Source organism: Parasteatoda tepidariorum, chromosome 1 (genome assembly GCF_982258835.1).
Source record: "Parasteatoda tepidariorum strain Cologne lab strain chromosome 1, Ptep-v5.0, whole genome shotgun sequence".
Taxonomy (NCBI): domain Eukaryota; kingdom Metazoa; phylum Arthropoda; class Arachnida; order Araneae; family Theridiidae; genus Parasteatoda; species Parasteatoda tepidariorum.
Genome location: NC_141755.1, coordinates 120,737,834 through 120,762,654, shown reverse-complemented (window position 1 = coordinate 120,762,654; position 24,821 = coordinate 120,737,834). Strand labels below are relative to the sequence as shown.

The following is a 24,821-nucleotide window of genomic DNA, read 5'->3' as shown; positions in this document are numbered from 1 at the left end:
TTATTTCTAATATTTAAGAAATGCCAAATTTTAAATTCTTCTTTTTAGTTCTTGAATTTATTAATAGTTCCAAGCTTTTTTGTTTGTTTGTTTATTTCTAACAATTAAGAAATGCAAATTTTTGAATCCCTTGCAAATCAAGCTATAATGATAAAAGCAAGTATCACTATTTTCAATAAGTATATTACAATATTTCTGCATGAGTGTATATCCTTCTCTAAGAATGCATGTATATAGTTGCAAAATCAATAGCAATCATTTACAACATTCATTTATAAAGGCAATTATGTGAAAATAATATATTGTCCGCTATATGCCATAAGTTAAAGAAAACAGTAGGTTTTTGACAGTTTTTACCGGTAAAAACACGGATTTTACCACTGTCATGTCAAAAACCAGTTTTTGATGGCAAAAACCCAACCCTGTAATGTAATTAAAACATTTAAATTTAAATGGAATAAAATAATTATGTGAAATATAACGTATAAGTAATTAAAAACTGCTCTGAATTAAAATATATATTATTAACTATGAAAGTATCTATCAGAAATTAAAGTCTAAACTGAAAATTAATAATTAACTTCATAAGTACGATATTAAATGATTTTAGCTGTAAATTGAAATAAATTTTGCCTATTTTTCATTCAGTCTATCATAAATATAATTTTTGAAGTGTTCAGCAGATTATTGTTTTTATAATAATTTTCTTAATAAAAGGGTGAAAAATATGGCCGATTGAAAAAGAACTATCAAATTAAAACTATGTAGATATAGTTGAAATATTAACGTTGAAATATAAATTGAAAGAATTCTTTATAATGTAATATTGGATGGCGAGACTCTCCACACGCTATTGGCGAAAGCATGCGTTGCCTTCGGTAATGAGTTCTGCTCTATGCCACCTGTGTCCCGCAGTGGACTGATAGTAAAGACACGGTTCCCAGTAGAACACCGAAGTCAAGCAAAACTGGCTGCGGTCAGTAAGCGGGTGGATCACCACTTTGATTAGTCTGAGTAGGGACTGAGGGTGAGCGGTATCGGTCCTCGTAAAACTGTTCTGCGGTAAAGTATTCGACTTCGAGCGCAGGTCGTCTGTCTACAGGTTAGCCATCCCCTCAGCAGAGGATTAGAATTGAGATGGCATGTCTTCGTATCATCCTCAGGGATGTTTCCCAGACCATTGCCACATCGTGCAGATCTAGTGCGATGTTAATAAAGTACCCCCCTGTAGCTACTACGTCTCCACAAAGCTTTGAAAGCTTAAAGCTTGTTTTAAATCGCACAGATATATGCAGCAGCAAGCAACTTAGCAAAACAAAAAATTTGATCTCTTTCTGATTCAAGATTCTAGTTATTATTTAGTCTTTCTGAAATAAATATCGAACATTAACTTTTCTAATAAATATATTTCCGAATTAGGATGAGTTCTCCTACTTTTAATGATTCAACTGATGAAGAGCAGGTTGAGTTTAATTTTTTATGTATTTTGTAATCAGCAGTTGGGCATGGAACTGTTTTTCTCATATTTCTTTTAATTATGGTATCTGATTGATTTTTATTAATTCATTCGACTTTAATATGAAATCAAATTATAATATTAATTTGATTTCATATTAAAGTTGAAGAAATGTGAGTCGTTTGTAAAAATTGTAACGAACCTAACTATTATTTTTTTATAGTAAATGATATAGTTACAAGTCAAATGACACTCATATCTTTTGAGCGGTCTGTCAAAAAATTTTATAAAACTATAGATTTTTACTAAACTTTGCGTTAATTCATTAAAATTAAGAGCATAAAGTATTAAAATTAAATTTTTTTAAAAAAACTGGATTTTAAAACAAAAAATATTGTGATGGATCTATTTTCAAGACGAAATATTGGTGTAGAATTACTTAAGGATATTTTTACATTGATGCCTGTTTGGTGCTAGTAAGTTTTTGTCAGCAGTGAACAAAATTGTCCGCTTTTTCTTTTGTAAACAACTAGTTATATAATCATGCATCTAATGATTAGTTACTTTAATTTAGTACATAGGTTATTCCCTACAAATTGTCTATTTTCAGGTAGGAACAACAACTACGAAAATTAATAATTTTCTGTAATAAGCTACAGGATACGGTACTAAACGAAAAAAAAAATAGCAGTCTCGGTTATTATTAAAATAAAATGCTTTTATTATTTTAAGTATTTATTAAAGTGAGTTTATGATAGCATAGTAAGAGAATAATAATTCTAGTCACAAACATGTTAAAAATAATATTTTTAATGAACATGTTTAAGCACAGTACAGAACCCGTTATCCGGAAATTAGAAAACCAAAAAACTGGAACGAAATTCGATGAATTTTCCCGCCATTTAAAAAAAAAAAAAAAATTTTCCTCATAAGATTTTAGGATTTTTCTTTCTTTTTTGAAAGATCTTTACCTTACCATCATTTTGGAAATAATCATTAGTGTACTTCATCGTTTTTTCTTCTTTTTAAGATTATTTCCAAAAATTTTTTTTCAGTTGGGTTTAACAATTAAAAAAACGGCTTTTTGTAGCGATTCAGAAAACCGGAAAAATCAGTTATCCGGAATAGCGATGGTCCCGATCATTCCGGATAATCGGTTACCTACTGTACATCCTTAGTCCTTAATTGCTTTTTGAATTATATATTATCCATTACTGCCAAGTATTAACTGTAAAATATATATATTATTTAATTGTATGAGCTATAAGTAGTAAACATGCAAATAAATTATGGACTGCCAATTTTTAACAGGTTTTGAGTAATTCCATCTTTTTTAACCATTAAGAACCTACTTTTTATCATGTTATGGTAAAACTGGTTATTAAAATCTAACCTGAACCATATAATTCCAAATGTTATTTTAGTGTTTCAGCAATTGAAAAAGCGCTTGATTCCAAAACGATCAATTTTAGGAAACAACTCTAAGAGGGGAAACATATTACTGAATAAAAAGTTTAAGTCTCTTTTTCTGCCCATTATTGAGATTTATAATTTTATTCTTTAGTGTCAAGATCGTCATAGCTATTTTATAGGAGAATTCAGATGATGGATTTCTGACTGATTTAGAAGATGTGATTGGCTGTTGCAAATTCATGAAGCTGGTAAAGTTGCTGTTGATTGGGAGTTTTCTTTAAAGAACAATTGCTGCCAGCTCTAAATATATCTTAATGAGTAAATATCTACCTGATTTTTTCATTGCAGATCCACATATAAGAAAAACAAGTACCAGAAGTTCACATTTAATAAGGAAGATGCAGATACATAGACATTCAACACAACAGACAAAATTCCAAGAGCTCTACACTCTTTAAAATCATAAAGCCATCTTCAAGGTTAATGCCTAAACATATACATATAACTAAGAGTAAAAAATGAAACCACCGTCCACACATGGTTTTATTTTTCTGAAATAACAAATGATTATATGATAGTGTTTTCTTTAAAGAATTATTAAAATAGACTCAAATTAAATTCTAATTTAAAATGTATTCTTAAAAATTATTTTTCTTATTGAAGGGAAAAGATTCTGTTTATAATTATCGTTACGATTGCATCTTATTATTTTTACTTTCTATAAATTATTATTTTCCTCTTTTTATAATGTTTTATGGTATGTTAACATTAATTTTGGTCCCATCTGTTTTAAAAAATAATTTTTTTATGGATAATATAATTGTCTTTAAAGCAATACGAAGCTTTAAAAAAAAAAAGTCATGAACGTGGTATAAGTATTAAAAAATACTGTAGTGTAAAAATAAACGATTAATATTAATTTCGTTGCACTCACTAATTCTATTAAATAGTTTCTACGATTAACCACTGAACCAATAGAAGTTAGTAAAAAGTTTTTAAGAACTGTAATTGGAACCATTACATTAATGAATAAAAATTTACTCATCCATTATTTGAAACATTTTAAATTTTGATTCAAAAACTAATTTAGTTTGCATGGAATGCCGGATTTTTTTTTTCATTAACATTACACTTATTGTTTTGGGTATATACATTTTTCCTGCATTTATATTTTGTTTTGAAAAATGACTTAAGAGAATTCCATCCCCTTAAGAAAACTTTTCATTGCAAGTTCTCCTTCATCTCCATAACTAATTTAAAGTGAAGAAAAAGTGAGTTCAGACAAACCTAGAGTAAGTTATAAATTTTAAATCGCTGAATTTTTTTTTCCTACCTTTAAAAATGCGAAAAATTATTCGAAGTAACCATTGCGTAATCAGAAGTTATCTTCTCATAACTTATTTTCATTTTGATACTTTTAATACTTCATTACCAGTATTTGAAACTTTATGACTTACTCTAGGTTTGTCTGAACTCACTTTTTCTTTCTTTTAAATAAGTTGTTCTAAGGTGAAAGAGAATTTGCAACGAAAAGTTTCCCATATGGTATGATGCATAATTTTGCTCTTAAGCATAATTTTGCATTTAATAGTATCAAAATAATTCTTCTGTCAGCACTTACTTTGGACCAAAGCTTAATGTTGCCTTCTACGTTTCATCATGAAGTATACACACATAATATTTAAGTAGTATTTACCTGTGCAATTACTGGTAAGAAGATAATTAGACTAAAAATTTCTTTACAATGGCAATTAATGAACATAATATAGCTTTAATTATGGTAAATTAAGAAAATATTTTTGAAGAAATTATCCAGATGAAAAACAATGGGTCCAAACCAATTATTTTCTGCTAACCTTGTATTTCTACTTATCAAATTATTTCCTGATAACCTTTACAGTTTGAGCCTATGTCAGTGATCAATTTGGTTGTCATTCATTTTATTGATGCTGAATCTTTTTTTCAGATGCAAAATGTACTTTAAACCCTCCTTATGATGGTTCTACAAAGTGAGAGTGAACTACTTATTCACACATTTTGCGAAATGCTTACAAAAGCAGCTGCCTCAAAAATGGCTGCAGTTTGCCTGAAAGTGTAAGTTTTATTTTAATGCTAAGTTCTGAATATGTTTGGATATGTATATGAATCAGTTTATGTATCACTGTTTCTTAAAAAAAGTTTTTGTTGCAAATTCGGTGTGAAGGAGGATATAGACCCATACGTGTGCAGTTTGTTTTTATAGTTGGGCCATTCCTGGTTTTATGGCCTGCTTATTTGATCCAAGTTTTTGGATGAAAATTGCTTGAAATTGAGGAAAACTTGTTTTGTTTAGAGCTTGGATCGTGTAAACAAGGGGCGCACAACCTTTTTGAGTGAACGGCCACTTGCACAGCTGGTTGACTAACGAAGACTGCACATGTATTTGGACATGTTAACAGCAAATGTAGTAATATTTATTTAAACATTAGTGTTCTAATTTTTTTTATCAATAAACTTAGTAATATATTTGTAGAAAATTAAAGATGTTCAGGTATTAAAATACATTAAAAAATGAAAAAACTAATACTTTTTTTTTAAAAAATTGCCATTTTTATCATATCAAAAATAGATTTATCATAATAAATAAATAAACATTGGAGAAAAGAAGTGCTTTTTTTATCATACTTTGCAGTACAAAAATTCATTTTAAAAATACATTTTAATTAAAAAAAAAGACTAAAATTATCACATTTCAAGGTAAAATAAATTATTATAAGATTTTTAAAATTGCAAACAAATTTTTTTAAGTCCAAATAATGCATCATAACAAGAGGACATGGAATGTTACAGGAAGTCTTACGAATTTGACAAAAAGTTAAAATTAAATATCACTATTATAAGTTACTTTTCGGTTATTTAAAGTTGGAGTTGACATCACTGCTATAATTGAAAACCGTGCTACATCTTTGTAGTTATATTTGGAAGTTTTTATTTTACTAGACCGTGTTTAAAAAATTTAAAAAAAAAAAGTGCATTGTTTGTTTCTTTCCCAATTTCAGTTATTTCAGCAACAAAATTAACTGCTAAATTTTTTCCTAGAGTTTTTTACAGTTACAAAACTATCAATTGTACAATGGTTATAAAGTAAAAAGCCAATTGAGGGATTGTCACAAGTTGTTATGTTTAGTAATTCTATATAGTTATTAGGCAAACAACTATGATTTTAATAGTAAATTCACATTTTCGTGAGTAGCACATACACATTTTATATGGTGTTTTACCTACACATAAAATATGGATAGTTCGTAGTACAGCAAACTTAGATTTGCCAATTTTTATGTTTGGATGGGTCTGCTTAGATACTTGATAAAATTCCATCAAGGTGCACATATGGCTTTGTGGACTTTCTGTCCATTTTCTTTGACAATCATACACTCAGCTCTACCAAAAGTCTGGTAAGAAAATTTATTTGATGAGTAGAAATTTATTACAAGCCTTTTTTGTTTCATCAGAAACTCAGTTACTAAGCTATTTCTTTTGTTTTGGTAGTAAGGTTACAGAATATGCGGAGAACAGTATAATGTTTTATACATATAATGCTTGGTTGGCTTTTTTTAATACCTTTCTCCAATGCCTAAAGAATAAGATAAAGAAAATATTCTTCCTCAATTTCTAATGCTTGTATCAGTGCATTTTTATTGCTCCTTTATCTTCATTTTTTTTTCAATTTATCTATTTTTCTGTTAATTTTTTTTTCAAAATACTTCTGTTATCATAAATATTTGCCTCATATTCTTTATCTTTCTTCTTACAAATACAGTAGAGAACCATTTATCCGGTATCCAGATTACCGGGAAAAATTTTGATCGGTTTTCCCGCCATTTTAAACTAGAACGATTATGAAAAAAAAAAACGAAAATAGAACTCATCCTTGAAGTTGAGTAGAGGAAGATGTAAGGAAGGGGAGAATTTTTTTCCCCGTTTACCCAGAGAAACATCATTTCCTTCGCGACCTTGAAGGCAGGGAAGGGAGGAATGTTTTATTTTCTCCTTTAGGCCGTCAATCAAGCTCAAGGGTGTGGCATGCTGATTTCGTTTTCTGTTTGATTTACGAGGGGGGTGGGAAAATGCATTGCATGCATATCAGTGAACAGAAGATGAAAGAGAAAAATATATTTATCTATTTGACATCAATTAATAAAATAAAATCTTTTTCTTCTGAATAAATTCTCATTCTTTGGAAGTGCGGTATCATTTGCAAGTTTTTATTGATGTGGAATCACATCAGCTGTAATTAAATATCGTGTTTTTATCAACAAAAAAATAAAAGGAGAATTGTTTATTAATTTAAACATAGGATTATTTTATGACGCAGATTGCAGTTTTGTTTTTCCGATTTCACTATGTTTGATTTTTTTTCTTCTTCCTTTCACGATAAATTTCGCACTCAATAAATTAATTCTTTTTATTCATAAATTTTATCATTAGGTTTTTTTTTAAAATTCCGTTGATCTTGCTTTGTTCCGGTTTTAATATTTATGATAGTGCCTTTTTTAACTATCGTTTCGGTTCGATAATTTTCAAGTGTTTTCTTTTTATTTTATCGTTTCCCCCGTATAATTAGGTATGAAATATATTGCGTTATTTAACCATTGGTTTTGTTTATATTAGTTAATTTAGGAATTGTTATTATTTTTAAAAAATAAATACGAGAATTTTGTATTTTTTGAACTTGTTTTTCTTGTCTAAACTTGCACATTTTTTTATTCTTTTAAAGTTAGGAGTACCTTTCTTTTTTCGCTTACTTTATGCATTGCACTTTTTCCTTGTAATTCGGATTCGATAAAACATCGATTAACGACACTTTTTGGTCGATCCAGAAAACCGGGAAATTCAGACATCCGGGATAGCGATGGTCCCGAGCATCCCGGATAATTGGTTCTCTACTGTATCTTTATTTATCTGAGAGAATATAGAACATTCTAGTTCTAGATTCTCTCATTCTTTCAACTGCTGTTTTCCCCATACTGATTACTCACATAAAAATTTTTTAACTATTAACTAAGCACAATGTCAAATAAAAATTGCACAGCTTTGTATAAAAAGTGTGCTCTAATAGTGCAGGAACTGGTTTAAACTAATTGAATCAGGATGCATTAGCACTTGTTTATATTCTTAGAGTTCCTTAATAGTAAACTTATCAATTTTGCAATAGAGAGGGATCATTTAGTTTTGTCCTCTCTGTTATAGAAGAAACTTGAAAATTTTTTAATTTTTTTTTTCAAAAATGTAACATAACATGCTTGTACTTATGGACTTTATTGTAAACACCAAATATTAAGTAAAAAGGTTTTTTGTGTAATGAATAAAATAAACTTAAGAGAATAATTGTAACAGAGGGGACAAACGTATATTTGAGATAATTTTTGACTTAAGCAATAAGAAAAAATTTTTTAGCAGTAATCACTGCATAATTAGACTCAGGAACAATTTATTTTACAATATAAATCAAGCTGTATGTAAAATCATAATATTTTTAATGACCTATTCTTCTTTAAAGCAGACAGTTTTTTTTTTTTTTGGTAAAATAAGTCGAAATCATAAAGCCTATCTATTTATGATAAATTTTACTATACTCATGCATAACTCCAAAGGGGAATACTTATATTGAAAATGAAAGCAAAACTTACTTTTATTGCTTTAAAAATAGATTTCACTTTTTTTTCTTATTAAAAAATATAATGTTTTGCTTATAAAAATTGAACATCAAAAACTTTAATGGCACTATTTGTAGATTTACTTTTCTTTTTATTCACTGGCCCTGGTCTTCTCCAAGCAATCTCTTTTGATGATTGTTTTCCAGATTTTTGCCTTAAAAGTGTTACAAAACTTATGCATCTCATCTGAAATCTGTCTTAAAATAGAGTACTTGTGGAGTTTGCCAGAAATACTTTTTTAAAGCACCAATCTTCTTTCGTGCTGGTCAGGCAACCTGCTTATTTAAATCTCTAATATTTGGAAAATTTTACTGCATGTTGCTATAAATCTTGTTTTCTATCAGGTTGTCTATAGATCTTATAAATTTATAGATTATATCTATATATATATATCTGTTTTAAAGTTATAGATATATCTATTTAAACACAATAAATTACATGATTTCCATGGTTTCAGAAATTATTTTTCCTAGTGATTTTGAAAGTAATCAATTATTAAATAAAAACTGTTGTAAGTTTCTCCACCACTATGTATTCGTTACGTAATTTCAAAACATCTCAAAAATGTCAGATTGGCGAAAATGCCTTGCTCTCAAGTTCTGTGATATATTTCATAAACATTTTATTTTTTAAATAACAAATCCTGCTTTAGTTCACTATGATTGGAAAAACATTTTGCAAAGGCTTCAACTATTATAAGCTATGTATGATATAATATTAAATTCAATACTTAAACCACTTTGAACAACAACAAAAAAAAAGTCACCTGATAAATAAATTTTCTGTTCTGAAAATGGTTTCCTTAACTGCTTTTCAAGCAAATTTTTTTTAATAATCTTATACCTTCCTTACTTTTTATGATTTTAAGTTATATATGGGCAATTTAGTTACGTTGGGCTTGGTATATTTTTTTTGAATATTTATATCAGCTACATCTCTAAATGTAAGCGATATAATTGGTTGATTCTGTTTGATCATCCCTTGTTGCATTAAATTTAGGACTGCTTAATTTTTTTTTGTCCTTCTTACTCTTATCAATCCTAGTTGCGTTTAAAATCATTCTAAATAAACCTCTCCTTGGAAGATATTTACGTAATTGCTAAAAATAATTGTTTAAAATATGTATTTGAGATCGCACTTTAAATTAGTTGGAAAAATATTTCCTGTTGCGAGAGAGGAAAAGTACTTACTTTCATTCAATTTGTTTTATCACTGAAGTATTATGCAGCATTAAAAAAGCTTAATTTCTGACTTTGTTTCCAGGGCAAAAAAAAGAAACTAGTGTCCTACACGGTCCTTAAAAGTGCTTTTAAACTGCTTACCTTTATTTTGAAAAATAAAGACCCTTAAAAGTACTCAATTTTGGTGCAAGGTTTTAAAAAGTCCTTAATGTTTCAGCATCACTATACTCGATAGGAACAATTTTTCAGTTCAGTTTTTTTAAAACAAAGAATCGTTCTCTTATCACCTAGAATTAGACCTTGCACCGAGGGTAAAGCATTTTAGAAAGACTAAAACGGATGTGTATGAGGGGGCAACAAGCAAGGAGAACATATCCTTTCATTTATATATTGGTTCGTTGGTATATGCATTAATATATATAGATTTATAGATGGCTCTTTTTAATTCAGATCTTACTAATCACGAATAATATAAAAAAAGGAAGAAGAAACTTTTCCTCTTTTTTTCTCTCCCCCCCCCCCATTAGATTGAATTTCAGCACCTTATTTGCAATTTTAATGTTGTATGATTCTAACCTCAACTTTCCTCCTTAATGTGTGACAGACTCAGAAAATGAGAAATAGATGAATGATATTTCACTGGACAATGGACTATATTAATAATTTTTTTAGTCATAACATATTTAAAACGTTAATTGTGTTTAATTTTTCTTATCTTTATTTTTTAGTGCTGCTATCCTCTTAAGCTATCCTGGAAAACACAAGATTCCTCTTGAATATGTCATTGTTAAGGTAAAGTTATTTCATACAATAGCTTTAATTAATGTATTTGAGATAAAGAATCCTAAGAAACGGTTGCGGAAATATTTATTTGATAATGTAAAAATTTTAGTTAATTCATGCCTTGAGAATTTATGCATATATTCATACATGCTGACTTTTTCCTCCTTTATAATTTGGAAAGTAAAATTAAGTTTTAACATTTTTAAGTAATATTGCAGTGTTTAAAGATTTTTTTTTAATAGAAAATTTGCTTTGGTTTATACATTTTAAATATCTGTTAGAAGAAAAAATAACTTTTACTTCAGATTTTTTTCCCCTTTTAAAATAATTTTCTTTTTTCTTTTTTTTTTCTACTAGAGTTGAAGTATTTCTAAAAGTTTTATAATAAAATTTAAATAAATCATTTTTTTATGTCGCAATGCTAACTGTACATATTTTCAGGGTTCGTGATTTTTTTGATTTTTTTAAAAAAAAATAAAAAAAATCGGATTATTTTGGTTTAAATCACATTTTTTGGATTTTTATACAAATACACTATAAGAGCTTTAATTTATGATTAAAAAAACTTTATAAATGTTTAATCAAAATTAAATTAATATTAAAACTATATTATAACAATATTTTAGAAGCTCTTATTTACTAAAAATATTTTTCATTATGATGCATAGCGACCATTTTGTTACAAAGGCATGATTGAAATTAAAAGACAAGATAAAATAGATAATTTAAAGAATACTACTTTAACTAGTAACACAAAGTTTCAATTAGCACACCATAATTTTAATTTAAAATTGTGATCTCTTTTTTTTCTCATGATTAATAAAATGGCAAAATAAATGCAACTGATTGTGTTTATAAATGTTGTCATTTATGAAAAAATAAAATATTCAATCTATATATTTTTATGTTAAAATATTCATTTTTATTCCTATATCGAAATACATAAGTTAAGCTATAAAAAAACATTTAAAAAAAAAATCTATGTAGTCATTGGAATTTTTTTTTCACAAAAGAGAAACTGATAATTTCAAAGATACTGTAAACATATTATGAGAAAAAAAAATACCACTTAATAACCCTACTGCTTCAAATAGACTTTGAAAGGGAAGAATGATACTATATCAGGAAAAAATTTCTGAACTCAGCTTTCTTTACCTCATTCTATTTCTTTCACTCGTTCTATTTTTTGGCATTTTAAGGTAATTTCTTTTTAATATAACCTCAAGCTTTAGAAATTTCCATCAATAAACTATAATGTAGATTTGAATTCCATACTTTTTTAATCAAAAGGTCATTTCAAGCTGATCAAGCTCATTTAAATCAACGAACCCTGCATATTTTAGAGAAAATTTCTCAGATCTATCTTCCACCCTTTGTGGGTAGGAGAACTTTGGAGAATAAGATTCAACTTTATAGGCAGCAAGTAACATAAGTTATGGCAGTACAGTCTGATATCTGGCTTCCATACTATCTGACCTAGGGGGGGGGGGAAGTGGAATATAGGAACTAGAAGCTGTTTGTGAAACTCAATGTGGTTGGTGAAAGAGGAAAAAAATTAAGATTGCTAAAGCAGTTGTCCATACACTTTTACTCTTCCTAATCATAAGTTTACACATTTGTGTTATTTATCCATAAACATTGAATATTATTACACTAATAATTTAAGTTAAAATGGGTGATGGGTATTATTAACCCACTGACCATTCTGCCTGTAAAAAATCGTATTTCAACCTGCAGTTTTCCCCACAAATCAAAACCAGTTTTTCCATGTTAGGGGAAATGGGGAGAAACATTCTCTCAAATTTTCCCATTTACTGAACTGCCAGTGGGATTTTGTTTTATAAAGCCGACATTTCCCTCTTAATAGACTGGATAGTTGGGAGCCGAATGTATAATTGCTAAGATTACTGAACTTTGTTTTAAAAAGCTTGAAAGTTAACCTCACTGAGATTTTGGGTTTAGAAATTCTTAGATTTTCTTAGTTGGTGGATCTTGAGCAACAGGAACACCACTGACCTTGAGGTTGGGTGACAAGGAAAAAAAAACTTTGAAAAGTTAAAACTGAAGTTGTCACTGCTTAGGAAAGATGTTAAAAGAAGTGTGGGGTTAAGCAAATGTGCTAGATTTTCTGTGTTTTTAGAAATAAATAATTAAATTTTACTTTTTTTTTAAATAAATTATTGAATTTTACTTTTTTTAGAAATAAATTGTTGGATTTCGCTTCAACATTATTATAATGTGTCATATTTTTCTTCTTCTCTTAAATATTCATCAAAGGAGAACAAAATTTCTCTCTGATGTCATTTTAAAGAAAAAATACCTTATTTTTTTAAACTTCCTATGCTAATTTAAATCTTGATTGATAGTTAGTTCTTTAACGCTATGAAAATAATAACTTCTGATTTTTAATAAAATATGCATTTTAATAAAGAGGTTTCCTTTCTTAATGTTAAAATTTTATACCATTTCTATGCATTTTTGGTTGTTTTCTAAGTGAAAACCTGAGTTTTTAAAATTGTTTAACATATGATTTAACCAAAGAATTTTATTAGAATTATGGTATATATTTATTTAATAAGTGTCTATTTATTATTAAAAATATCCCCAAAATTATGATTTTGGAAATGAACTCAAGAAAACTATTTTTAGATATTAAGACTTTCAATTGCCATTTTAATAGTTTAGGCGACCATTTAATATCTATTTATAGTTATTAAGTTTGTAATATAACTTCCTAAAATATTTTACAGTGGGAGAATAATAAATCAATTTATATTTATTTATTTTTTAATCTTTGTTTTAATTTCAGGTTCTATATGGGGAAATTTTCAAATAACCTGTTTCAAACTATTGTTAGGTCTGCTTAGGTTCGCTTTTTCTTGAACTATGTAAACTGCAACCCAGTACAATGCCTCGAATTGTATCCTTTCAAGTTGCTTTTTTCAATTTTTAGTGTTTTATTTTTATTGGCAAGCATGCAATTATGTAGTGTTATTAGCTAAAATAATTAAAACACATCATCTTCCCTCTCTGTTATTCAGTTTATTATGTTTTACATTAACTGAAATTTAAATATTTATTGATAAGAATTTACAGAGCAACCGAAATTATTATCAACAATTAAATATATATTTGATTTACTTTCTGATGACGTTTGATTTACTTTCTGATGATATTTAATTTATTTTTGAATTTCATTTTAAGTTACATGAGGGTAGTTTTGTTGGAATTAAAGGGTAATTTTTTGAGAAGTTACCAAGTCGATATAAAATATTATTTCTTTTTTAACTCTCTGGACTGCAATATCAGGTTTATGATTCATAAATGAATTGCAGGAATTATACGTCACTTTTATGTGTTTAAGATTGACACATGAATTATTAACTTTCCAAATGAATTAAAATTAATTTCTGAATTTATTAAAATTGTTTGTGAAAGCACATGTCTGACTCCAAATTGTATATATTCAAAATTAATTTCTGTAATAATAGTAGCAATACCATTAAATTACAAATTGAATTTTGGCTATTTAATAATTAATCACATTTATCAGAAGTATTTATTTATTCAGTTTAATATTTATATTTTTTTATGAAACTGATTACTGTTTTTTTCCCTTTTTCTTTTTTTAAGCATAACTGTTCTTGGCTTTGTAATAGCTACTACTAATCAGTATTTTAATAATGTAGATAATAAAAAGGAAGCAGTATTTAATATTTGTTTGTAACTAAAAAAAATTATAGAAGTTTTTTTTTTAATATATCTGTATACCTTAATATTATTTTGATTTTGCACTATAGGTCTATTATTTTAAACCTTTGTTTGAATCATAAATTTTCTTAACTTTTACATAGCTAGCTCAAGCGGTGGAATTAATTTATGAAAGATTAGATACAATGAACATTGATTGTAACAATAGGTCAGTTTATTATTTTTTAAGAATGTTCAGAATTTTTTAAATAATTTTTAGCCAAATTTTCTTTATTCAAGTGTATTTTAATTAATTAAAACTAAAATTTTGGCTATGATAGCTTATCAATTTTTTAGCTAGTTAAATGTAAGCACCTAGTCTACAACATTAACAGTTCTTGGAGCTTTTAACAGCTATGATAAGAATGCTCACATAATTTAGTTTCCAGTTGGATAATGGGAAAATTTAGATTTTATTTTGCTAAATAATATAAGTTTTGTTTGGTTATAATAAATTAATGAATAAATAATATTTATTGCAATTAAATGTCTACTATTTCAGATTTTCTAGTTGGTTTGCTTATCATTTAAGCAATTTTCTGTTTTGTTGGAATTGGGATGACTGGAATGACTGTATTAGTATAGACCCTTTACATCCAAAACCTGTGTTTATTAGAGAAACCCTGCATTAAGCTTTAAGGTAAATGAATCAACTATTCAATTTAAATACATATTCAAGATAATGTTAACTGATTCTATTTGCGTCAAAATCATTCCTGCAAAATTGTTTTAAATTAATTGCTTAGTTATCTGTATGGAAACAAGATAATAATCTTTCAAATTATCTGAAAGTAGCAAAATTCAGAACAAAATGCAAAAAATATTTAAAAGTAATTTTTTTGTATTTTTTTATTTTAATTCAATAAACTATTTCTTATTCAATAAAATAAATGTTTGTAGCATTCAATATAATTTTATGTACTAAAATCCTTTACAATTAGTGGATTAGATATCAAATCATTAGTGAATTATGGACCAAATTATAACAAATTACGCAGACTTTGGTTCTAGATTAATAAAAAAATATTTTATGAAATTAAGAAAAAAAATTTAATTTATTCATATCTGATTAATTCTTGAAATATTGTACCAAACATCTGTTATTATTTTTTTCAAAAGAATAATTTGTGCAATGTTTAATTTTTTTTTAATATGATGCCACACATTCTTCATATTTAGTTAGCAATATTCAAGCAGTTTAAATCACTGTATTCATGTTAATTATATAGCAGCATGTATGCTTCTTTCTTTCTTCATGTATGCTTCTCCCCTAGACTTTCTTATTATCAAAGAGTGACTGACTTAGTGAAAGAAGGTTAATCTTGTTCCTTTGAGACCTGTGACTTCTTTTAAATATGGACAAGAAAAGGCTGGTGAGATTTTTAATTCACTTTTAGATCAAATGATGATTTTAATTTTCGATTATTTATTTAATGATGTTTTATGTGAGTTATAAAAAAAATATTCTATTTATATGGCATTTTTTCCCCAAAATTGTTGTTTAACTGTCAAACTATTGTTTTTGTGTTTAAATTGTTAATTTTATTTATGGTAAGCTGCAAGATATTAACATAAGTCTGTTCAACCAGTGAACATTTTAAAGGTTGCTTTGGAAGTGCATTTTGTTCCAGTGTACTTCATTGTGTCCACCCACCATTATTAAACTCAATACTTGTATTTGATCAATCAATAAAACATTTTGACCTTTATTATGCTGTGAATTGTAATATTTAATTACATCAGACAGAAGATATCAAATTATGAATTTCTGAATTTTATAGGCTGACTGTAAGTCATATTTGGCAACTTTTCCACATTGTGTGTATAATTTTATTTTTGCAAAGTGGTTACTTAATTTATGAGTTTTTTTATTTAATTTATAGATTTATTAATTTGTATATGCTAAATATTGTTATGCATGAAAAATATAAACAATTAATATAAATAAATTCCACATACATGTAAGTGTGTAATAGTTATTAAATTGTTAAACATCCGGTAAAGAAATATTTCTATCTGTTATTGTAATTCAAATGTCATTTCTTTACCATTTTGAAAAACTCTCAGAAAAGTAAAAGTTGCCAAGTGTGCCATAAGTTGGACAAGCTTGTATTAAAAAAGAATTAATCTTCGGTGGCTCATAATGTTTGTTTCTTTATAATTTTTCATAATATTTTAATATGCATAAATAAGGAATAACTAAAACACTATTTTTTGTATCTGATTAATTTTATTAGGGAAAAAAAGTAGGAAAACACATTTGTCAAGTTTCACCAATTCTAATACATATATATATTTGCATACAAAATTAATGAGCCAGAATCAGGGGGAAATTTATATCTTTTGGTGAATTTACATTTTTGTTTAAAAATTTTTTTAAGGCTGTCTGAAATGAAAAAATTGTAATTATAAAATATTTGTAATGGGAAATTTGACTGAGTAAATTTTCATGATGCACATTGTGTTACTATAGGCAACAGCTATACAAGGAAAAAAAAAACAACGATAATACTAGAAGAATTTTTTTTATATCAAACTGTGTGTACAGCTTAAGAAATTAGGTATTCACTTTTGAAATATTTTTTTTTCTAAAAGTATTAAATCCATAATTTTGTTTGAAAAATTAATGAATAAAAAGAATCTTAAATCAAGAAGAAATTCATAATAATTAGGTTATGTGTTATTTACATCACATATCTATAAAAGAGTAAACTGATATAACAATGATATAATTTAGATTGTTAAGTAAACTGAAATGATTTGTTATATTTTTATCTTTTATGAAATCATCCAAAGTCTATGGTATATCAGTTAATATTTTTTGTATTTTTGACTCGTTTTCGTGAACGTTTTTCCATTTTATTTGTTTAATTACTAAATAACTTAGGACAAGACTTTTTAAAAAAATTAGTCTTGGAAACTTTCAACTTTCTTTCCGGGTCACAGTACACTGACTGATAAAGATTGAGTATATGCAATGCTGTATTAAAATTAATATTGCATTATAATAAATATTTTCCAAACCAAAAACTATTTTAGAATAGAATAATCAAGTTAAAATTATGTGAGATTTGTAAATATGTTAATTAAAAAAAAGAAATTCAGCATGATTTTGTGGATTTCCAGAAGTGTTGCCAGGCACTGTTGCAGCTCAGCAGTTGAGAGGTGCACTGCTGAAGAGGCCTTGCCGCTTATCAAAGACTTGCCCTATCCTCTCCAAGAAGATAATGGTACATACTTCTTTTTTTTTTTTTATTGTTGTTATTAAAACTTTTATATGATCTTTAATTTCAAACTTCGGCAAATTTTTGTAAAAATGCTTACTGCAATCCCAGTAAATGTTTTGAAAAATATTAAATGAATTATTTCAATTTAAAAGAAGAAAATATGTGTTTTTTTTAACATATCCCCACTTTATACCGTGTACCCACTTTACCCCACCTGATCCTACATAATGCTATTTCATTTTGGCACGGTATGGCCTATTCCTGCTGGGTCATCAAACTCTTTATCTAAATTACTTATTGTTTTTCGTGTGCCTAATTTTTTAACTCTTTATATGCACCAATATTTGATTTTGATTCTTTATTGCCTGTTTATTATTATATTTTAAGTGTCATTATATCTATATATAGATATATTTTCCTGATTTTTGTAATATGTATTGAATTTGTTACATGCAGTGGAACCTACACACAACCCTTTGAAAATCGATGTATTTGTGCAGTCATTATTAAATTATGCTGATAAATCATTTTCTCATGCATTTGCTGCAATAGCAAAGTGAGTTATTTATTTCCTTGAATATTTTATTTAATATCTAATGGGTTTTTTTTTTAGTCAGTAATGTCAATATTGTTATAATACAATATGATTCTTAAAAAGTTAGTGCTCTAAATATCAGGTTGAAAATAAAATATTGATAATAAATACTTTTTATTTGTCATGAAATTATTGACATATGAATTATCATAGGGTTTGTTTTCTTGTTAGAAACAAGCTGTTGTTCAAATTGGTGGTTTATATAAGATAATTTATTTTCTCAGTTTTTTGTATTTAAGTAAATTACAATATGTTTTATGTGGATATCATGCTGTTATTAAAGTCTTATCCACATCAGAAGAAGCCCAAATTTGTATTTTGCGAAGCATGTTTGAACTCTGGCATGCTCATCAACAGGTTTGTTCATTTTATTTTTTATTGCATTTTCTTTTCCTTTCCTGTTAAATTTATTTTTGTTGTTGACACCTCAACACTAATTATTGATGACTGATGCATACAAAAGTTTGGACCCTCTTAAAAAGTAATCACATCAGCAGGAGTGGAATAGATTAAAGGTAGAAGACTTGTGATCCATTGTTGAAGTGTTTAAGCCACTGCTTCTCTGCAGAAAGCTGTCACTTTGTAATCAATTAAATTTATTAATAATAAGAGTCTACTTTTATTATAATTTATTATATTTTGTTAATTCATTATTTTTAATGAAATTTGATTATTGTTTGTCCAGGTTTTTGTTTTGTTTTGTGTTTTGCTGCTCCCTGTTTATAAAAATGTTTCATTACATGCTTCTAAAGATAATTTTTATTATTTTTTATTTTATTTCAGATGATGGTAGGGTTAGTTACACAGTATTTGAAAGGTAAAATAGTTGAATGTTCTTCTGTAGTTAATTGGCTCTTTTCCAAAGAGATGTCCTCAGAATTTCTTAAGCAAGTATTCTTTATTATTATTATGAGACATTTGACTTATTACTTGTTTATATGAATTTCTAATGTATGTTTATATATATACCTACTGGGTGTTCCGTAAATGTTGCGACAAACTTCTGTGGGAAGTAAGTTGGGCACATCATAAGGTTTAAGAATTACCTTGGAAACCATAATCGGTAATGTCATCATACACTGCTGGGGCGCTTTATTATGGACATGTTGTGCTTTTGAATTTTTTCTAAAATATTTTAATTTCATGTTACTATTAGTTATTGTCGAGAGTTCCATTAAAATAGGCTTATGAACTGCTGTTTTATCGTAATTTAATGATTAGGCAAGCTTGTCCAGTTTGCCAAATCATTAAATTACAATAAAACAGCTAATATTGTACTTATTACAATGTTGTACAATAATTAATAGAAGACAAAAAAATGAAGATAATTTAGATAAATAAAAGTACCTGATGTTCACGGGCACAGGAGGTAACAGTTCATAATAAGAATGCCCCCTTAGCAGCATACGATAACATTTCTGGTCATGGCTTCCTAAGTAATTCTTAATCCTTATGACATGCCCTATTCCCCTAGAAACTTGTCACAACATTTATGGAACACCCTGTATGTGTATATATATGCATACATGTACAATGGATCTCCGGTTTTACGTTGTTAGTTTCATATGTACGTTATTTTACATAGTATTTATTATGCATAATAACTTAGACATAACAAAATACATTAGTTTTTTTATCAGTAATTTGATAAAGTATAATACCGAGCATAGGGATTTGTTTTGATTAGAGATGAATAAAATAGTCCATCAGACTCCAAAAATTATTCGTAGAAACTGTCATAAGAGGCATCTATTTATAACACCCAAAACTACTAAACATATTCCAAAATATCAGAAATGTGTTTTAAATTACTACAAAATAAACATTTCTTAATGATTGTGCTAAATCTTTTTTTAGCTGGTATTTTTTATAAATTTGTGAGATTTGTTCAAAATAAAATTAAAAGAAATATTTGGTTGTAAAAGTTTAAAATAAAAAAACACAAAAGTTTGGATATTGATTATTCTAAGTAGTTTAAAGTTATTGTTCTTCATACTTCTAAAGTTTAAAACTGTTTCTTCAAACAAACAAATTTCGAAAGTGCAAAACTGTGCTGTTCTATATTGTTCCTAATATTCAATCATACACTGTAATTAATTAACAACATTATGGTTCTTTTATATTATCTCAAGTTTTGAAAAATTATTTTATTTTAACTGGTCTTTTTTAGTGGCATAAAACTCTGATTACATTAAAATTAATCTCAACGAAATGCATCTTCATTTGAATCACTTTTTTGTATAATCGTAGTAAAAAAAGTAACATTTACGTAGTTAAATAAGTATGTATGTATATGTCTTTTGATGAATTTTTATATCAACTTAGTCTATGTGTACATTTTGTTTTAAGCTCTTTATTTTTTTCATTATATATTTTTCTTATAAATATGGATGTATTTATATTAACTTGTTTTGGAGCTTAGTTTGTTTTCTGTGACATATGTTATATTTGTAAGATATGTTTATTTAATTTATTATGTATGAAATTTTAAGATTTTTTTTATAAGTGTTATTTTTTATATGAATTTTATGCACTTTTGTTTTTTCTTTTTTAAAATAAAAAAAATCGACTGATTCATTAAGAAAATAGTAATGTAAATTTTATATTGTTTGTTAATAAAATTATTTACTAATAAAATAATTTATTAAATAATAAGAAATGAGCTAAATGTATTGGATGCTAGATAAAAATGCCGCAAGTGTCAAACATTGATGACCTAAAAGCCAGAATTACAACCGCAATAGCCTCTGTGAATGCGGATATGCTTGCCGCTACCTGGCGTGAAATTGCCTATTGACTTGATATTCTCCGTGTGATGAAGGGGGCAGACGTGGAAGTTCATTGAACCATTTATGTTATTAATTTTAATCTATCTTAATTTTTTTATGTTATTAAACATCAAAATGGGTCTGGGACTTTATAAACACCCTGTATATCTAGAAATTTAATGAGTAATTTTTAGAATCAAAACCATTTTTAAGTCTTGGTTCAGTACAGTGCCTCTGTCACACAAATCCACCTAACAATAAATAGTATCGTTAAAAATTTTCATTGGAAATTTAAAGTTGATTTTATCAAAGGTAATTTACTTTTTTAATGGTGTATTTATGATTCATAAACTCTGTACTGGCAAATATTAATTTTGTAAATTAACATAGATAAAAAAAAATGCACTAAGGAGCAGAAAAGCTTAATTCTTTTTCCTGAATTAGTAAAGAAAGTAAAATTTAAAATCTAAAATTTAATATTTTTCTTAATTATTTTGCTCCCCTTATCAAACAAGGAGAAAGTCTATTTGTCTATAATTTCGTATACCGGTAATCTATTTAGTATAGTTATTTTCATCTAATTTTGTATGCTTTTATTTTTAAGAAAATGCCATCCCTAAGAAAATCTTGAAGTATGGTCTATCTTTAAAACTCTTATATCTAATATAAATCTCACAAGGAAACCTTGTGTACTTTTGCTTTGTTAGCTATACATATTCTATAATCTAAAATATATAAAATTTCCTCTTATCTCCAGATTGTTGAATTTTTAATGCAATAAGAAATGCCCATTTCAAAAAGCCTGGCTTTTAGATGAAGCATTTTCCTCATGGTTGGAAGCTATGCCTGATAAATTTTCAGCATATTGCAAACTTTGCAAATCATCATTTAATCTTAGCAACATGGGGAAGCAAGCTGTGCTTAGTCACACAAAAGGAAAGCAGCATAAAGAGGCTGTTAAAGCTTCATCCTCTCTCAAAGTAAAAGATTTTTTCACTATGAATCAGAAAAATTCTGAAAATGATGTATCATGTGTTACAATTGAAGAAACAAACGCTTTTGAAGCAAGTGGCCAATTAGAATTAAACAATTAAGTGCAAAAAAATTTTAAACTCAAAATGTTGCAAAATTTTTAATTCCTGACTCAGTAACTAAAGCTGAAATATTTTGGTGCCTCGTAACTGTAAAGGAACACTTATCCTTTAGAAGTGCATCAAGACAGCTGAAATTCTGTAAAGTGCTATTTTCAGATAGCAAACTTGTTGAATAAATGCAATTAGGAAAAACCAAAATTGCATACACTATAACGCATGGTCTAGGACCCTATCTTAAAAATGAACTTGTAAAAACCTTAAATACTTGCAGTCATCTTGTCATTTCATTTGATGAGAGCTTGAATAAAATTTCACAATCTAATCAGATGGACTTATCAGTCAAGTATTGGAATAGTAAAAGATTCACAAGATACCTAACTTCAGTGTTCCTGGGACATTCAACTGCAACCGATATTTTGAAATCATTCTTAGAAGGATTATCTGGAATTGACTCTTCCAAGTGTCAATGGATGAACCAAATGTCAATTTAAAATTCATAAAACGGGATGATTCTTCACCCATAGTTATTTTAGAAGTTGTGGACTCCATTCAGTTCATTGTGGCTTTAAAGCTGCAATAAAGGATTGGGGAATTACAGAATTCTTAAGAGCTATCTATAATTTGTTTAAAGATGTCCCTGCATGTAGAGCTGATTATATCAGTTACACAGGAAGCAAAATATTCCCTTCTACTGTTCGATGGGTAGAAAATGTAGATGTTCTGTCACTTGCAATTGAAATTTTGCCAAACATCACCAAGTACTTAGAATGCGCTATATCTAACAAAAGAAATCAAAGTTTTGAAACGTTAATGAAAGCTACAAAAGATCATTTAATGGAGTGTAAATTAATTTTTGTGAAGTGTTTAGCTCAAGAAGTAGAACCTTTTTTGACCACTGTTCAAAATAATGCACCATTAGCATCATTTCTACGAAATGACTTTGAAATACTATTATTAAATCTTGCTCATAAATTCATTAAGGAAGATGTTCTTAAAAAGGTATCAATAACAAAGGTTGATTTGGTAACTGACGAAAATCTCAAACCCTTAGAGAATATAAAGTTTAACTGTGAAGTAAAAGCTACTTTGAAAAAAAAATATAAAAAATGTTTTCAGATTTAATGCTTTAAAAAAATTATTACAGAAGTTGATAGAACGATCACCACTGAAATGACAAGATCCATTTCTATAGTAGATCCTTCTGTCTTCCTTAACAAAAGTTAAACGTCTATCATGGAAATTCTTATGGAAAATAATTGGATTTCAGGTAACACTGCTGATAAGGTTGATGCAGAATTTATGTGTTCAAATACATTTATTATTCAAAAAATAGATACTCAGGAAAGAAGTCATTGGGTAGAGATTCTGTCAATGATGCAATGGAATTAAAAAAATTTGTAGAATTAATTCAGATCCTTTCGCATGGAAATATAGAAAGGGGATTTTCAATAAATAAAGAATGTATTATTGAAGACCAATCTGAATTAAGTTTGGTTGCTTTGCGGCAAGTATATGATGTGTTGCAAGATGTTGAGAATGTTGCAGCATTTAAAATCAGTAAAGGCAGGATTCATGCTGCTCGAAATGAACATGCATTATATATTGATACTATATACTGAAAAGAGAAAGAGAATTAGAAAAAAAAGTTCAGAAAATAAAAGAAAGAAAAAGAAAACAGCGGGAATTGAAAGAACTGGAAGCTAAAAAGCGGAAGATAGAAGCAAAAACTGTTAAAGAATTATATATTGTAGATAAGGAAATAGAAAAACTAAAAAAAGAAATATAAAGTTTTAAAAACTTAAGTTAAATATTGTAAAGTGTTATACATAACTTTTGTATTTGTGAATTTAAAATAATTCAACTTTAACATTTCCAGTGTAATAATTTTCCAAATAATAGGAATAATTAAACTAAAAGCCAACTTGTGGACTTTTCCTAAAGTTTGGAATCTAATTAAATTCTATAGAAATTAAACCAGTAACCCAAGGTTCCAAATATTCTTTCTCCATAAAATTGTTTATACTTTAAAATAAGAATAGTTCTTAAGATTTAAAAGTGTATACAGATTTTGTGTAAATCAGATTGCTATAGATTGAAATCAATGATAAATTAATGATATATATAATAATAATTAAATAAATTTCTTTTAAATTATTGTTGTGTATTGTTAATTACTACTCATTTAATATAGATGTTCCATTCATGCATCGGGAACGAATATAAAAATTTGGGAGGATAAAGTTTTTTTTAAATTAAAAATCTTAAACTTTGATTGTATTAGGTTCAAAATATGAAATTTTTTAATAATTTAAAAAATTCTCTAATTTGTTTTTAAGTGTTTTATTTTCAGTTTGCTCGTAATGTATGTAGGCAAAAGTATCGAGAAAATTCAAGTAGTTTGCTTGCTGGTATTTCCAAACTAATTACTTATCTTGATTAATCCTAATGGTTTTTGTCAAGAATATAAGTAAAAAAATACATTTTGAATAAAAGACTTAATAATAATAAAAAATTTTCTTGCAGGTTAAATAACACGGTAACCTGCCTGGAAATTTTAAGATTTTTACCTGGAAAAATCAGGGAAATTTGAAACCAGATTTGAGTGGCCACCCTGTTTATCCCACAAAAGTCATCGTACACTTTAAAAGAAAAAACTCTTTCTATTAGTAAATATTCTAATTTTTCTTTAAATTAACATTTAGTAGAGTTTACTTTCACATCTACAATTATGTGAGTTTAAAAATTTTACAGAAACTTTTACAACACTCAATTGTGAATTTATGAATTTTTCCACAAATTTTATAATTTTAATCTCTGATATGAAGTCCTTCTTTTAAGCATTTTATCACATGTTTCAC

The 24,821-nt window shown here is 27.2% G+C and overlaps 1 protein-coding gene across 16 annotated transcripts; it reads left to right on the top strand.

The window, feature by feature from the left end:
• The first annotated feature begins 833 nt into the window (after window positions 1-833).
• LOC147816823 (nuclear cap-binding protein subunit 1-like) lies at window positions 834-24,034 on the top strand. 16 transcript variants are annotated; one of them, XM_087160140.1, is made up of 12 exons: window positions 834-3,117; window positions 3,218-3,348; window positions 4,836-4,963; window positions 10,475-10,538; window positions 13,339-13,449; window positions 14,384-14,448; window positions 14,782-14,919; window positions 15,554-15,652; window positions 17,406-17,509; window positions 17,963-18,062; window positions 18,885-18,988; window positions 21,627-24,034. In XM_087160140.1, the coding sequence occupies exons 3-5, from the start codon at window positions 4,863-4,865 to the stop codon at window positions 13,363-13,365; spliced, it is 192 nt and encodes a 63-aa protein (XP_087016266.1). In that variant the 5' UTR covers window positions 834-3,117; window positions 3,218-3,348; window positions 4,836-4,862; the 3' UTR covers window positions 13,366-13,449; window positions 14,384-14,448; window positions 14,782-14,919; window positions 15,554-15,652; window positions 17,406-17,509; window positions 17,963-18,062; window positions 18,885-18,988; window positions 21,627-24,034. The 16 variants fall into 16 exon arrangements, 14 of the variants coding, with proteins under 14 accessions (XP_087016266.1, XP_087016295.1, XP_087016330.1 ...); XM_087160169.1 differs by lacking the exon at window positions 21,627-24,034 and having other exon boundaries at window positions 834-1,462; window positions 3,021-3,117; window positions 18,885-20,687; XM_087159851.1 differs by lacking the exon at window positions 3,218-3,348 and having other exon boundaries at window positions 900-1,462; window positions 3,021-3,187; window positions 21,627-23,603.
• The last annotated feature ends 787 nt before the right edge of the window (window positions 24,035-24,821 follow it).